This window comes from Pteropus medius, unplaced genomic scaffold, assembly GCF_902729225.1.
Source record: "Pteropus medius unplaced genomic scaffold, Ma_sr-lr_union100, whole genome shotgun sequence".
Lineage (NCBI taxonomy): Eukaryota > Metazoa > Chordata > Mammalia > Chiroptera > Pteropodidae > Pteropus > Pteropus medius.
The window spans coordinates 5,896,306-5,913,278 of record NW_024340698.1 but is presented as its reverse complement, the minus strand read 5'-3'; the positions used below and the strand labels follow the sequence as shown (position 1 = coordinate 5,913,278).

Sequence of the window (16,973 nt, the reverse complement as noted above, 5' to 3'; positions counted from 1 at the left end):
GTGAGAAATGTTGTAAAAATTCACCTGGAAAAAAATTCTACTGGGCTCTGAGTTTTGACTGGCTCGTTTGTGGTCTCTATCTTGCCCTTTCCATGCCTTCACAGTTTTTCATCTTGTTTGTTAGTGGCTCTAGTTCTGTCATTACAGAACTAGAAAGTTTCATAGATTTCTTCTTCCCCAGCAGGATCTGGACTATCTGTACCTCATGGTACAAAGGAATGAAGGGTGGGTGATGCTTGGAGGTGGCAAAGTGGATCTGAAATCCAGGATTCATCCTACTCATTGTAATGACTTATCAAATGTATTCAAAGCAGTTTTATTTTTACTTCACTAAAATTGTAGTTATGATTATTATTACCTTTCCTCTTCCCATTGCCAAGTAGATGGTAGAGGTAAAGAAACTGAGTACCCTCCCCACATCAGCCATTGGTGATGCCTAGAGATCAGATGCACTGTTTCTCAAAACACTAGTCTGATTCTCGGTGATGGTTTATAAAAACATAAATGGGATTGCAGAATTGTTAGAAATGTAAGCTCGGTTGGTAACAAACCATATTTTCCCCTCTTGTTTTTTAGCCTCCACGAACATCTCATCCAGTTGTGAGGTTCTCCTGTGTGGACTGTGAACCAATGGTAATAGACAAACTTCCCTTTGACAAATACGAACTTGAACCTTCACCCTTAACTCAGTACATCCTGGAACGAAAGTCTCCCCATACCTGCTGGCAGGTACTTATCCTTACCTGTTAGACGAATATCTGTAACCACTCTGGGATCTGGAAGTTGTTTTAAGAAGTTTCAGAGGTTAATCTGGGAATAATTAGGCTGAGTCTGTTAATAATGTTTCTCAAAAATGCTATCAAATAAACAACAAAGCCAAGCAAATAATTTCACACTGATATGAATCATTAGTCTACTGTACATTGCCATTTAAGGTAATCAAATCTGATGAAACCTATATATTTGAGGATTTGGAGGATTCCTCTGAGGCCTATCCAGAGACCCCAGGTTAAGAATCCCTAACTTAAGGGATTCAGTTCTATTCAGCTCTGGCATCTGCAGCTGAAGCGAGGTTCTCAGCCTTTAGTGTGATCTTGACAGATTGGAAGGACAAAATATTTTTGACAAAAAGCCATAAGCCCTGAAACGACTTTCTGTATTAGTAATCAAACTTCTTGTAGTACCAAGCACATTGTTGTATGTAGTATGGGTTTTACTTGGACAAAGCAAATGCACAACCACTGGTTCTTCCAAGTATGATCCTTCAGCTAGAAAGACTTGCTGACTTGTTACTAGACTCACCTTTAGATTTTAATATATAAAAATCTAGACATGGCAGTCATAGCTTTTTTATTTGGATGTAATAAGGAAGTCCTACACTGTTTGGATGTTTGTTCTTCTTCTAAACTATAGCACCATATAGCAATCAGTAATTTTTAGCTTCTATCTACGCAAGGAACACTTTGAGACTGTCATCTGTTTCATCCTAAAATGTGAGATGATTGCTACTAGTTGTCTTTAAGCTACTTGAATTTTCCAAAGATGCTAAAACCTGGTAGAAAAAAAGGAACAGGCTTAAAGCAAGAATGTAAAAGTGTGATAAAGAGAAAAAATCTCGTAAATATAATATTGAATGAAAGAAGCAGACATAAAAGATCACATATCATATGATTTTACTCTATATACATTTCAAAGAGGTAAAACTGACCTACTCTGTTACAAGTCAGGATAGTAGTTTCTCTTGGGTGCAGAGTAGTGACCACAAAAGAACATAAGGGGTTTTCTGGTCATGTTCTATTTCTTGATCTGAGTACTGGTTACTCATGTGCATTCACTTTGTGATATTTTATTGAGCTATATACTTATAATCCATGTATTTTATTGAGTGTATGTTTATATTTCAATAAAATACAGCAAAATGTGCTAGAAATGTAGAGATATGGGTAATAGAATGCTAACTTAAAGTCAAGATAGGAGTTTTAAATTTATGGGTTGAAACATTTTTGCAATAAAAGCAAATAGAATTACAAATTATACTTTTTTCCCTAAAATAAACCTTCTTTACTACATAGCACATTCCTTGTAAATCTCCAAAGAAACAAGTTATCCTGACCTTGCTCCCTGCACCTTTCCTCAAATATGCCTTTCTCCTGTACCTTCTGTTACTTTGGTTTAGAGTAGTTTTAATGCAATAAATTAGTAGGAATGAAAAAGAATAAGATGAACCAGGAGCCAGGAAATTTGGCAAAATCATAATGGAGACTGGATTCTAACTGTAGCTCTGCCACCAACTATGTGGTCTTGGACCGGACACTAACATTTTCCAGAGTAGATGGTCTCTAATGATTGCTTTGGACACTTAAGTTCTATGAATCTGCAGGTGATAAGGAATTTAGAAAAACTTAAGGGTCTTATAGGAAAGAAGGAAGAGAAGAAGGGAAGGAAGGAAGAGAGGGGAAGGGAGTAAGAGAGGAACAGAAACAGTGCTTTTCCTTTCATGGAAATCATAGGCCTGACCCTTGATGACTGTGTGTAACTTTTTTTTTATCCTTTATGATAATTTCCCCGCTTCTATAATACACACTTAGGAAATGGGAACTCCAATGTGTTTCATTAGTTATCTGCTTCTGTTAAGCTTCAAATTAAGACATTAAATCTAGTAGATAAGTCATGTTTTAGCACAACTCATTGTTTTGTGGAGTCGTAAATTACATAAGAAAGATTTATTCTTAGCTATAACTAAATATAGCAAGAATTTAGTGACTGGTAGGTGATATTGCTGGTACCAAGAATTAACGAGGTAAATGGATTCTGTTCACCATCAGGGTTTGACTTTTGTTTTAAATGATCCCATTGAAGGACTCATGAAATACAAAGAAAACATAGTAGCTAGAGGACTCCAGTATGAAACCTGACAATATAATATATATCAAATCAGGAATATCGATAAGGAAGAAAGATTAATGTTTTGTTATTGAATGTTTGCTCTATCAGCATAATTTACAAGATAAATGCCTTCTAGAATGATCTAAAGCATCTCTTTGCTGCCTCAAAATAATTAGCACCAGTGCCTGGCTTATAATAGGCTATCCAGTAAATGCTTATTAGATGAAAATTGAATAAGTGGGTAGGGAATAGGGCATCAAAAGGAAGGAGAGCAAGATTTAATAGTAGTACACATGAAGAGTGTTAGCATAATCCTTTAAATGGGCTTTATTTTTGTAACTGCATGCTTTAGGCATGGAGCCATGTTCCATTTTCCTAAAAGTCTTTATTTACCATGGTCACTTGTTCTTTTGAGAAGTTAATTTGTTTTAACGGCTGATATCACTTAGTGATATTTCAGCCTTATTTTCCATTGTGCTAACCAAGTAAATATTTAGATATCACTGATGTAGCCTGTGGTCTCTGAATGGTTATTGCATAGAACTACAATTTGAATATTCTTATTTAGTATAATATATTTGACATAACAATAGGCTAAAAGCATTATTCCCATCTGAATATTGCTTTTCAGATATATACAATCTGAATATTCTTATTTAGTATAATATATTTGACATAACAATAGGCTAAAAGCATTATTCCCATCTTAAATTACAATTAAATTATGCCACAGATGTGCCTATGGAATATTGCTGTGAATTTGGTTTTACATAAAATACTTATTGTCATAACTGTATATTACTTCATATTCTTCCCAGGTGTTTGTTACTAGCAGTGGAAAATACAATGAACTTGGATATCCATTTGGTTATTTAAAAGCCAGTACGACTTTAACTTGTGTAAACCTCTTTGTGATGCCATATAACTACCCAGTTTTACTCCCTCTTTTAGGTAAGTAAAGTATGTGCTATTTAATCATCTTTAAGATACAATAACAGCAACAAAAACATGATGCACTAGGCACTTTAAATGTAGCCAAAGAGTAATCGATATCAGAATATATAAAAGTCTAAACACTGATTTGGAAAGATAGAATTTACTTATGTTTTCTGTTTTGTCTTCTTTTTGTTGTTTTTACATTAAATAGAAGAGACACTTAACCTCTGATATGAGATTCCTATGCTGTTCTTTAGGTTTCAAGCTCCAATGCTGCCACCCTTCTTACCCAACCCCCCAGTTTTGAATGCACTTGGCTTTTTTGTAGACTTGTTTGGATCAAAAGTACCATTGATTGGGATTAATGCTCCAAAATTCTGATGATTTTCTCCAGAAAGTAGGGCTTCTGTGGGAGTATTGGCTCACACTTATTCTTCCACAAGAGGATATTCAATGATCTTGAGACATCTGTTTTAGGCAGAGTAGCAAGTAAAGGTAATAGATGCAAGAGTAAATTCTGCAATAGCTGTAGTTGTAGAAACTGTGGTTTCCATGGCAAAATTCTAAAAGGAACAACTCCAGAAGCCATTGCTCAGATAGTACCAAAAATGTGTGTAAAGATTTTTTCTCATTTAAAGAGCCACATCTATTTAGAGTAATAGAATACCATGTGGCATCCTTCGAATTGTAAAGTTGTGAACATTTTTATATGGTAGCTTAATTTTTGCCGAAAAAAGAAAAAAGAAAAAAGAAACCTTTGCAGAGTTTTGTTTTTTTTTTAATTTTAGTATTTACTTTTTAAATTATAGTTGACATTCAATATTATATTAGTTTCAGGTGTACAGCATAGTGGGCAGACATTTATTTAACTTATAAAGTGATCCACCAGGTAAGTCTAGTACCTGGCACCACACATAGTTATTACAATAATATTGACTATATTCTCTATGCTATACTTTATGTCCCCATAAGTATTTCATAACTGCCAATTTGCACTTCTTGATCCCTTCAACTTTTTCATCCAACCCCCTAACCCCTCTCCCGTCTGGCAACCATCAGTTTGTTTTTTATATCTGTGAATCTGTTTCTGTTTTATTTGTTCATTTATTTTGATTTTTAGATTCCACATATAAGTGAAATCATATGGTATTTGTCTTTCTCTGTCTGACTTATTTCACTTAGCATAATACCCTTTAGGTCCATCTATATTGTCACAAATGTTAAGATTTCATTCTTTTTATGGTCAAGTAATATTCCATTGTGTATATGTACCACTCTTTCTTTGTCCAATCATCTATCTATGGACACTTTTGATTCTTTATCTCGGCTATTGTCAATAATGCTGCAACAAACATAGAGATGTATATATCTTTTTGAATTAGTGTTTTGGGTTTCTTTGAACACCCAGAAGTGAAATTGCTGGGTCATAAAGTAAGTAGTTCTCTATTTTTTATTTTTTAAAAATTTCATTTTATTATTAGTTTTAAATATATACTATATTGGTTAGACAATTGTATAGTTTATAAAATGATCCCCCTAATTGCTCTTTCTCTCCTCTGGCTCTCCATCTAGCCATTACATTAATGCTAACTTCATTCTCTATGCCATGCTGCCCATCTCCATGACCATCTATCAACTACTAATTTTTTCTTCTTTAACCCTTCACCTCCTTCTCCCAGTCCCCCAACCCCGCTCCCCTCTGGCCGTCACCAGATTGTCCTCTATATTTGGGGATATGTTTTTGATTAGTTTGTTCTTTTTGTTTCACATACAAGTGAAATCATTTGGTATTTATCTTTCTCTGTCTGACTTATTTCACTTAGCATAATAACCTCTAGATCCATCCATGTTGCAAATGGTAGGATTTCATTTTTTTAGTGGCCAAGTAATATTCCATTGTATATATGAACCATAACTTCTTTATTCAATCATTTGTTGATGGGCATTTAGTTTGCTTCCATATCTTGGTTATTTTAAATTGTGCTGCCATGAACATAGGGGTGCATAGATCTTTACGAATTATTGTTTTGGTTTTCTTTGGATAATTACCCAGAAGTGCAATTGCTGGGTCAAAAGGTATATCCATTTTTAACTTTTTGAGAAACCTCTAGACTCTTTTCCATGGTGGCTGTACCAATTTGCAATCTTACCAACCGTGCACGAGAGTTCTCTTTTCTTCACATCCTCAGCAACACTTGTTGTTTGTTGATTTATTGATGATAGCCATTCTGACAGGTATGAGGTGATATCTCCTTGTAGTTTTAATTTGCATTTCTCTGATGATTAGTGATGTTGAGCACCTTTTCACATGTCTATCGGCTACCTGTATGTCCTCTTTGGAGAAATGTGTATTCAGTTGTTCTGCCTATTTTTTAATTGGATTGTTTGAGTTTTTTTAGTGTTAAGTTATATGAGTTCTTTATAAATTTTGGGTATTAATCCTTTGTCATGTATATTGTCTTTCATTTGGTAGGTTGTCTTTTCATTTCCTTGATGGCTTTCTTTGCTGTGCAAAAACTTTTTAGTTTGATGAAGTGCTATTTGTTTAGTCTTTCTTTTGTTTCCCTTGCCCACAGAGATATACCCCGAAAATATTACTAAGAGCAATATCAAAGAGTTTGCTGCCTGTATTTTCTTCTAGAAGTTTTATGGTTTCAGGTCTTATATTTAGAGAACACTAAGGATTCCACCAAAAACTATTAGAACTGAAAAATAAGTTCAATATAGTGGCAGGATATAAATTAATATTCAGATATTGGTTGCATTTTTATACACCAATAACAAACAATCAGAAAGAAATTTAAAAATAATTCCATTTACAATTGCATCAAAAAAATAAAATACCCAGGAATAAATGTAACCAAGGAGGTAAAATACCTGTACTTGGAAAATTATAAGACATTGAAGAAAGAAACTGAAGAAGATACAAATAAATGGAAGCATATATAGGCTCACGGATAGGAAGAATTAACATCGTTAAAATGGCCATAATGCCCAAAGCAATATATAGATTCAGTGCAATCCCTATAAAATACCAATGACATTTTTTCAAAGTGCTAGAACAAATAATCATAACATTTACATGGAACCACAAAAGACCCAGAATAGCCACAGCAATCCTGAGAAAGAAGAACAAAGTTGGAGGTATTACGCTACTTGATATCAAGCTATACTGCAAGGCTGTAGTAATCAAAACAGCATGGTACTGGCATAAAAACAGACACATAAATCAATGGAACAGAATAGAAAGCCCAGAAATAAACCCATGCATATATGGTCAATTAATCTATGACAAAGTTGGCAAGAATGTGTCGTGGAGTAAAGACAGTTTTTTAAATAAATGGTGTTGGGAAAACTGGACAGATAAATGCAAAAATAAATGAAACTCAAACACTTTCTTACACTATATACAAGAATAAATTCAAATGGATTAAGGACTTAAATGTAAGACCATAAAACTACTAGAAGAAAACAGGCAGCAAACTCCTTGACATTGCTCTTAGTAATATTTATATATATAAATATATATATATATATATATATATATATATATATATATATATATATATATATATATATATATATTGGAAATATCTTCTTGGGCAAAGGAAACAAAAGAAAAACAAATGGGACTACATACAGCATACTGAGTTATAATATAGTCATTAAAAGTATAAGGTTTTTAGTGCTATAAATATTATATATATTAAATGTACCAAGAAAGCAATTCTTTTAAATGTTGCATTTAAAGTTAAGAATGGATCATCAGAAAAATATCAGCACAATTGTTCTGTATAACCTATCTACTTTGTTTCTTAGTTTAATCTAGAAATATCCTCTAAAAGGTGATTGTCACTGATATAAAATATAAGCTATGTCTTTGAGATTAAAGAGACTACCAAGAAAAATTACCTGTATGTTGTGGATTTATTTACCCCTTTTTCTTAAATATACCTTTATGAACCTCAGTTTTCACAACTATATAGTGAAGGATTAGACTAGATAATTTTAGAGTGTGAATAGTATTTTTCTATTTTAAGTACACTTTTTATTTTGAAATTATTATAGATTCATATGCAGTTGTAAGAAATAAAAATAGAGAGATGACACCAAAAGTGCAGACAACAGAAGCAAAAATAAACACATGAGACTACTTCAAACTTAAAAACTTTTGCATATCAAAGTACACAGTCAACAGACTGAAAAGGCAACTAACGTAATGGGAAAAATTTGCAAATCTTGTATCTGGTCATTTGGGGGGATCTATTTTCTGTTATTCAGATTAGATGATTTCTATTTTCCAGTTCACTATTTCCTCTGTCCCATCCATTCTGCTTTTGAGCCCACCCATTGAGCTTTTTATTTTGCTCGTTGTATTTTTCAGTTCTAAGATTTCCATTTGGTTCTTTATGTCTTCTAGTTCTAACTTTCTATTTCTTTGCTGAGGCTTTCTATTTTTTCCTTTGTTTCAAGCCTGTGTATAAATGCTTGTTGAAATATTTTTTAAAAGTATAATGGGTCCTTTAAAATTTATTGAACATTTGTAACATCTCTATTATTTCAGAGTTGATATCTCTTGGTTGTCATTTTGAATTTGTTTTGGGATCTTCGTGGTTCTTGGTATGATGAGTGATTTTCAATTGAAACCTATACATTTTCAGTATTATGAATCTCCGGATCTTATTTAAACCTTCTGTTTGAGCTTGCTTCCTCTCTCACTCTTCTGGCAGATATATCGAGATACTGCCTCATTAGTACCAGGTGGGGTAGAAGTCCATGTTCCCCCCTTGTCCTCTGTTGCTGTGCAGGGGTAGAAGTTCTGGATCCTCACTAGAATGATACCTCCCTGTCTGAGAGAAGTAGAACTTCCTCATTACTCTTCCCCACATGGTCTCCATTGACATCATAGGGGTGGAGGTGGCCTCATTACCATAGGACAGTGGAAAAGTTCTCTAGAACTATTATGGGCTGAATGTCAGTATGTCATCTTTGGTATAAACTCAGCCTGCCTTCCAAATTGTCATAGGAAAATGTCCCTAACTAGAGTAGTTGGTCTCCCATTACAAATTGAGATGTATAGCACTTTACAGTACTAATTCCCACCCTCTAAACCTGGCCTTTTCTGGTCTTGCAGGTCATATAGGTCATGACATAATAGACATGACATAATGTGGACATGACATAATGGTTAAGAGAAAACATTCAGTTTTTCCTTTGCCTAAAACTTTCCGTGCCTAAGTAGCCATATTCTTAGAATCCCTAGTACTATGTAAGGTCAAATTCTGACACTGTCTTACTGGTTACCTCTTAGTCTGTGTCACTCTATTCCCTAAATGCCAAGTTTTCCTTCTCTCTGAAACATCTATGTCACCAGAGAGACATATGTGGCATTTGATTCTGGTCCCCTTTAACTTACAACACTAAGAATCTAACTCTGCCTAGAGCATCACCATCTCTTTGCAGACATCCCAAACCAGGAACCCCAGAGGCGTCTTTGATTCTTTCTCCTTCCCTAACTCCACACATTCATTTCAGGGCCATCCTGTCCTTGACTTATTCTGCCTTTTGACTTCAAATAACTATTTCCAGACTGGTTTATAACCTGTGTCTTCTAAGGAACAAAGGGGTTTTCACACCCTTTGAGTCTGGAGGTTCTTGTGCCCCTGAATCCCAAACTTGAGTTTCATGCTGAGATTCTGAAATATTCACTCTTAACATTTCCACCATTACTTCACTTTCTGAGTTATGTAGCTTCCATAGTGGTTAAGAGTATGGACTGTAGAGCATATATGTCCTGTATAAATCCTAGCTCTGCTGTTTGCTAACCTTGTGACCTTGGATAAGATACTTAACCTCTCTGTGCCTCAGTTATTCCATCCGTAAAATGGGAATAATGATAGTACCTACCTCAAAGGGATTTAGTTAAGATTAAATGAATACAGTTAATTGCACAGAACTCATCTGGCAAATAGTAAGTGCTCAATAATGCTATTAGCATTATTATTACTATTGTCATTATTAATGGCTATGTTATCTTAGTAGCTCTTGAAGGCATCATTTTATACTAAAGATATAAAGATATAGGATGGTTTTGCAGTTTTAGTAGGCAAAGCATTTAGTAAAAGGGCAAGTTGTTGACCAGACAAAATGGCATAGATGATAGAGGCTTTGTTCATCTGCTCTTGCAACCACATCAAAGTCATGACGGAAACACGGAGCAAATAGCAAGCAGAGTTGTCTGGGGTTTGGATGAAAAAAAGACTTACAACTAGGGAAAGAAATAAGAAATCACCCTGCAATGGTAAGAGGTAGGAGGGGGCAAAGATGCAAAACTGCCCAGTCCCAGCACCAGCTGGCAGCTGCAGATGCCTCTTAAAGGGGCTGTGTCTGTGACTGGACTTTCCTGGTGATGGACTTGCTCTCTCTTAGCACCAGCATTGGGTCAACTGCATAGGAGGCACCAAGTACTTACAGGGGGGACACTGAGTTGTTGGAGCGAGGGCCGTAAGCCAGGCTTTCTCCTGGGCAGAAGTGCTGGCAGTAGCCATTCTTCATCTGTTGAGCCCTTTCCCCTCCCGGTGTGTGGATGCAGTGCCGCCATAGCTGAGACATCATCAAACTGGATAACAGGTCACTCGGCTCAGAGGATTCCCTGAAACTCCACCTCCCCCAACTCCAGCCCTACCTAAGCCACATCCAGTTGTGTCCTTGGCAAGTCCTATGCCACTTGCTGAGCAGCTCCAAGACTCACACTGGTAGCAGCTGGCCATGTTTTCTGGTGTGGTTTCTTGAAGCAACTATAAGCACAGCATCCGTGGATTGCTTGCTGAATCTTAGCAGTTGGTCCCCAGCAGGGCACAGGCTGGGGGTAAACTTGGCCTGCAGCTGAACCTCTCTCAGGACTGTGCCACTGGACACCTACTACACAAAGCTATGCTAATAGGACCGGGAGACTTAGGATCTTTGCTTAGTACATAGAAATAGACACAGAAGGGCAGCCAAAATGGGAAGACAAAGAAGAAACCATCTGAAAGAACAGAACAGAGATCCAGGAGTAATGTAGTCAAGCAATCTAACAGGTGCAGAGTTCAAAACACTGGTTATAAAGATGCTCAATGAACTCAGGGGAAGTGTAGATGAACTCAGTGAGAAATTCAACAAAGAGATAAAAAACAAAAATGGAAATGGAAGTTATAAAAGAGGACCAATCAGAAGTAAAGAACACATTATCTGAGATGAGAAGTATATTAAATGGAATAAACAGAGTGAATAAAGAGGATCAAATGACCTATATAGAGGATGAGAAAGCTAAGGACACTCAATCAGAATGGCAAGAAAAAAAGAAGTCAAGACTGTAATAATAATTTAAGGAGCCTATGGGACAAAATTAAAAGTAAAAAACATCAGTGTGATAGGGGTACCTGAAAGACAAGAGGGAGAACAAGAAGTTGAAAACCTATTTGAAGAAATAATGGTGGAAAACTTCCCTCATCTGGTAAAGGAAATAAACATAAAACTCCAGGAAACTCAGAGAGTCTCCCAAAAAAGGAACCCAAAGAGGCCCACACCAAGACACATTATAATTAAAATGCCAAAGATTAAATACGAAGAGAGAATCTTAGAAGCAGCAAAGAGAAAAGTAGTTAGTTACCTACAAGAGAGCACCCATAAGACTGGCAGCTGATTTCTCAAAAGAAACTATGCAGGACAGAAGGCTTAGCACAAAATATTCAAAGTGATGAAAACCCAGGATCTACAACCAAGAGCTCTTTATCCAGCAAAGCTATCATTTACAGTCGGAGGACAGATAAAGAGCTTCCCAGACAAAAATAAGCTAAAGGAGTTTATCAACACTAAGCCATAATTACAGGAAATGTTGGAGAGACTATTTTCCCCCCATCTTTATTGAAATGTAATAGACAGTTAGTTGCTTGTATTTACATTGTACAAGTCAATGAGTTTTTTTAATTATAGTTGGTATACAATAATATACCAATTTCAGTTGTATAACATAGTGATCAGAGATCCACATAAATCGCAAAGTGATCAGCCCACTAAATCTAGTAACCTCTTCCCCCTTACATATTAATACGTTATTAACCCTCTTTCCCATGCTACACTCTACATCTCCATGTCTATTCTGCAACTATCCATTTGTACCTCTTACTGGAGAGACTTCTTTAAGAAGAAAAAACATGTATCAAAATCACGAATAAAATATGGTAATATAAACTCATATTTATATGGGCAAATAACTTTCAACAAGAAAACCAAAAACGTACAGTAGAGAAAGCCTCTTCAATAAATGGTGCTGGGAAAACTGGAAAGCTACCTGCAAAAGAATAAAACTATACTGTTGTCTATCACCACAAACCAAAATTTACTCAAAATGGATTAAGGACCTGAATATAAGACCTGAAACAATAAAAATCATAGAAAAAAATGTAGGAACTAAACTTAAGGACCTTGGACTTAAAGAGGATTTTAGGAATTTGACCTCAAAAGCAAGGGAAGTAAAAGCTAAAATAAATGAATGGGACTATGTCGAACTAAAAAGCTTCTGCACAGCAAAAGAAACTGTCAACAAGGTAAAGAGACAACCATCCGAATGGGAAAATATATTTGCAAATAACGCCTCCAATAAGGGCCTAATATCCAAAATATACAAAGAACTTATACAACTCAATAACAACAACAACAGCAACAATGATCCAATCAAAAAATGGGCAGAGGACCTGAACACTTTTCCCTAGAAGACATACAAATGGCCAACAAATATTTGAAAAGATGCTCAACATCGCTAGCTATTAGGGAAATGCAAATCAAAACCACAATGAGATACCATCTTACACCTGTTAGAATGTCTATAATCAACAGGACAAGTAATAACAAACATTGGAGAGGATGCGGAGGAAAAGGAACCCTCATACACTGCTAGTGGGACTGCAAATTGGTACAGCCACTATGGAAAACAGTATGGATGTTCCTCAAAAACTAAGAATTGATCTACCATATGATCCAGCAATCCTTCTACTAGGTATTTACCTCAAAAATTTGAAAACCCATATCCGAAAAGCTATTTGCACACCGATGTTCACGGCAGCATTGTTCACAGTGGCCAGGACATGGAAGCAACTGAAGTGTCCTACAATAGATGATTGGCTAAAGAAGCTGTGGTACATATATACAATGGAATATTACTCAGCCATAAGAAGAGATGAAAAACTGCCATTTGCGACAACATGGATTGACCTCGAGCTAATCATGCTAAGCGAAATGAGCCAAACTGAAAAAGTTGATAATCATATGATGTCACTTATACGTGGGATATAAACCTAAAAGCAACAAATGAACAGGACAAACAGAGACTCATGGACATGGACTAGTGTATCCATGGTAGTGGGGAGGAGGAAGGTAGGAGTGGTTAAAGGGGGTCAAATATAGGGAGATAGGGAAAGTGTGAAGTGGGTAAAGGGGATTAAATATATGGTAGCTGAAGGAAACAGGAGTTTGGGTGGTAAATACACAATAGAATTTACAGATGTCAAATTATAATGTACACTTGAAAATTATATAATTGTATTAACCAATGTTACCCCAATAAACTTAATAAAAACATGTTAAAATGGTAATAACTACATATCTATCAACATATACATCAAATGGAAAAGAATTATGTACTCCAACCAAAGGACAGAGTGGCTGAATGGATAACACAACAAGACTCCTACATATGCTACCTACAAGAGACTCACTTCAGATTAAAAGACACACACAGACTAAAAGAAAGGAGATGGAAAAGGATATTGCCTTGATGGAACTAGAGGGTATCATGCTGAATGAAGTAAGTCAGATAGAGAAAGACAAATACCACATTATTTCACATACAGGTAAAATCTAAAGAACAAAATAAACAACAACAACAAAAAAATGGAAACAAACTCATAGATACAGAGAATATTTTGAGGGCTACTAGACAGGAGTGGGGTTGGGGGGATGGTGAAAAATGATAAAGGGATTAAGAAGCACAAATGGCTTGTTAACAAAACAGTCATGGAAATATAAAGCATAGTATAAGGAAAAATGTCAACAATGTTGTAATAAATATGTAAGGGGGAAGAGGGGTACTAGATTTAGTGGGGTGATCACTTGGTGAGTTATATAGATTGCTAATCACTATGTTGTAAAACTGAAAGTAATATATTATTGTATGCCAAATATAATTGAAAAAAACTCACTGAATAGAATAATGTAAATATGAGCAAATAATTGTCTATTATATTTCAGTAACTTGCCAGGGGAAAAAAAGCAAGTTAAATCACATATACTTCATAATGCCCGGAAACATCACTGTATTACTGCATAGTGCAATAACTATCCATAAAGGTGACCCTTGTTTATTTTATTAATCGAAGATTTCCATCAAAAGTAGTTAACAAAGGTTTAATTATTTAAGCAGTAAAACTTACCTGGGATAGATAAGTGAGGCTTAATTGGATCAATCAACTACCATAAGAATCATGTTAGTAGGGCAGTAACCAGATTATTATAGTTGGCAAGAAGACTCTCTCTCAATTAAGAAATTAGGATTTTTTTTTTCTGTTGAGGGCCAATAACTACAGAAATTAAGGCATTTATAACAACTTTTTTTCTTCTCTTAAATATACCACATTAAATTCACCTTTTTTTTTTTAAAATTAAGAACTAGGGGCTTATGTAAAAAATAAAATTCAGCTCCATATTCAGACCGAGAAGAGAAAAAGAGAATAATGGAAGGAGGATAATTCGATGTGTATTAATCATTATATATTTGGTGCTTTATACCTTTCACTTTTTTTTTTTCATTTTATATGGTGCTTTCATGTACGTAATCTAGTTCTCAGAACAATCTTGTGTGGTAAAGCAGTTATCATTAAACCAATTTTATAGATGAATTGGAGGCACAAAAAGTTAAAATGATTTCTCAAAGCTCACTCAGCTAAGAATGAGGCCGAGCTTGTATTCAAACCCACATCTTCCTGCTCTTTGAAGCAGGAAATGGGAGAAAAGAACTGGAAGAGAAAAATGTCAGTAGTTTTTGAGGTGTTGGCAGTATCATTTTACTCTGGTTCTACACTCTCATTTCCTTGTCTTTCAAATGTTGATTAACTAATCGATTATGACATCTTTACTATACCATCCTAGAGACTCCATATGAATAGAAATTTAATACCATGGAAATAATTTTCTGAGCTACAAAGATAGTGTCACCCTAATAGTTCTCTACCGTTTATTTAGACTGTGGAAGTTTTTCTTTCTCCCTCCCACCCCTGTTAAAGAAAATCCGACGAGAAGTACTTAGTCTAAATTGGCTCCTGGCTTGAATCATTGCAATCAGCCTTGTTAGAAATATTAAGACTATTATTGACTCTCACTATGTAATCTATTTATATTTAAATGTCTCATCAGTCTTGTGGTATTTAAATTTGTCAGTTAGTTTCCAAAATCTGCCAAATTCCCAACAGATTTCCCATAAAGAAAGACACAGTGTAACAAGATATTTCCACGGTCTCTCGTTTCTTTCTGGCAAGATTTGAATGGTCTTTAAAGGACCTCCATGCAACAATGAGCCGGCAGTCTTTTCAGATCTCGTTTCTTTGTTCTTTCTACCTTGTTCCAAAAGAACAACAACAACAAAAAAAACCCTACATTTTATGACTTCGTAAATTCATTTAAATTAGTTTCAGCAGGAGTGAATAATTTATTATAGCAGTAAAAGGAAAAAAATATGTAGTTACTTTTCTTAACTAAAACAATTCAGAATTTCAAAGAATAGCCCTATTTGTAGAGAAATTATGCATATGGCATAGGAATGGTCTTGTCCTAGGAAGTAAAGCATTTGTTTTTGGATAAAAGCCAATAAAACCTGAAGAAATAAAATAGAAGATGAATCTAAAATACCTTTGGTATTTATAGTAAGTGTGGCAGGTTCATTTTGATGTTTGGAGATAGCAATTTTGAATTATTATGTTAGAAACAAATATATTTTTTTACCCTTGGAAGGAAATAATGAGATGTTTTGGAAATTTTCATGTGGTGTATATAATGCATTTAGATTATTAAAATAATTAAATTTGAATGCGAAAAGATAGGGGATATTTGCTTATTAAGGAAAATATCTTTAGTTGTATTAATGCACATGGTATTCAAGAGACATATTTAGTTGTACAGAATTTTAAACTTCAACCTAACATCTCTACTTATTTTTACCCAATTGTTAACTAATATTTGAGAGACCCAAAGTTTGGATCAAAATATCTGACCACTGAAATCAAAGAAATGAAGAGGGGGAAAATATAGCTAAACAAAGTATAGGCTAATTTGGGGGAATCCAAAACAGAATTTAGAGATTGCCATCATTATCTAGAAATTAGAGACTTAGCTTTTGTTCTCATATACTTTATAAAATTTCTTACCTTGGACCTTTCAGCAAAAAGTATAACACTATGTATGTATGTATGTATGTATGTATGTATGTAGTATGCATGTAGTATGTATGTGTGTGTATGTATGCATTTATTACTGAGATATAATTGACTTATGACATTATTTTAATTTCAGATGATAAATGTTCAACATAATGATGCAATATTTGTATATATTGCAAAATGGCCATCACTTTAAGTCTAGTTAGCATCCATCACCACACATAGTTACAAATATTTTTCTTATGATGAGAACTTTTAAGATCTACCCTCTTAGCAACTTTCAAATGTGAAATACAATATTATTAACAATAGTCACTGTACTGTACATTATATCCCCATGACTTATTTATTTTATAATTGGAAGTTTGTACCATTTGACCACCTTCACTCATTTCACCCACCCCTCAACTCTTTCCCACCTCTGGCAACGAATCTATTTTCTGCATCTATGAGTTCAGTTTTATTGTTGTTGTTATCACATCCTCTATTTAAGTAAACAGAATATTTCATCAACCAGTGACCATGGATTCTCTCTCAAGTGAAAATTACTACAGTAGATTTACCAATAGGTAATAGGTCAGAAAAAATATTTCACATGGATCTCAGTCAATGTTTTATTTAATATTTTATGTAACTTCACAGATGAAAGAAAAATCTGTAACTTGAAAATTTATTTCACTTTGT

At 34.7% G+C, this 16,973-nt stretch overlaps 1 protein-coding gene across 6 annotated transcripts in view; it reads left to right on the top strand.

Moving 5' to 3' along the window:
• Positions 1 to 16,973, top strand: part of LOC120612515 (integrator complex subunit 6-like) — a 61,743-nt gene that overhangs the window by 29,502 nt on the left and 15,268 nt on the right. For all 6 annotated transcript variants that reach the window (XM_039875050.1, XM_039875076.1, XM_039875066.1 and 3 more), the window contains exons 8-9: positions 577 to 729; positions 3,705 to 3,837. In XM_039875050.1, coding sequence (XP_039730984.1) covers positions 577 to 729; positions 3,705 to 3,837 — 286 coding nt within the window. The remainder of the gene's footprint in view (positions 1 to 576; positions 730 to 3,704; positions 3,838 to 16,973) is intronic.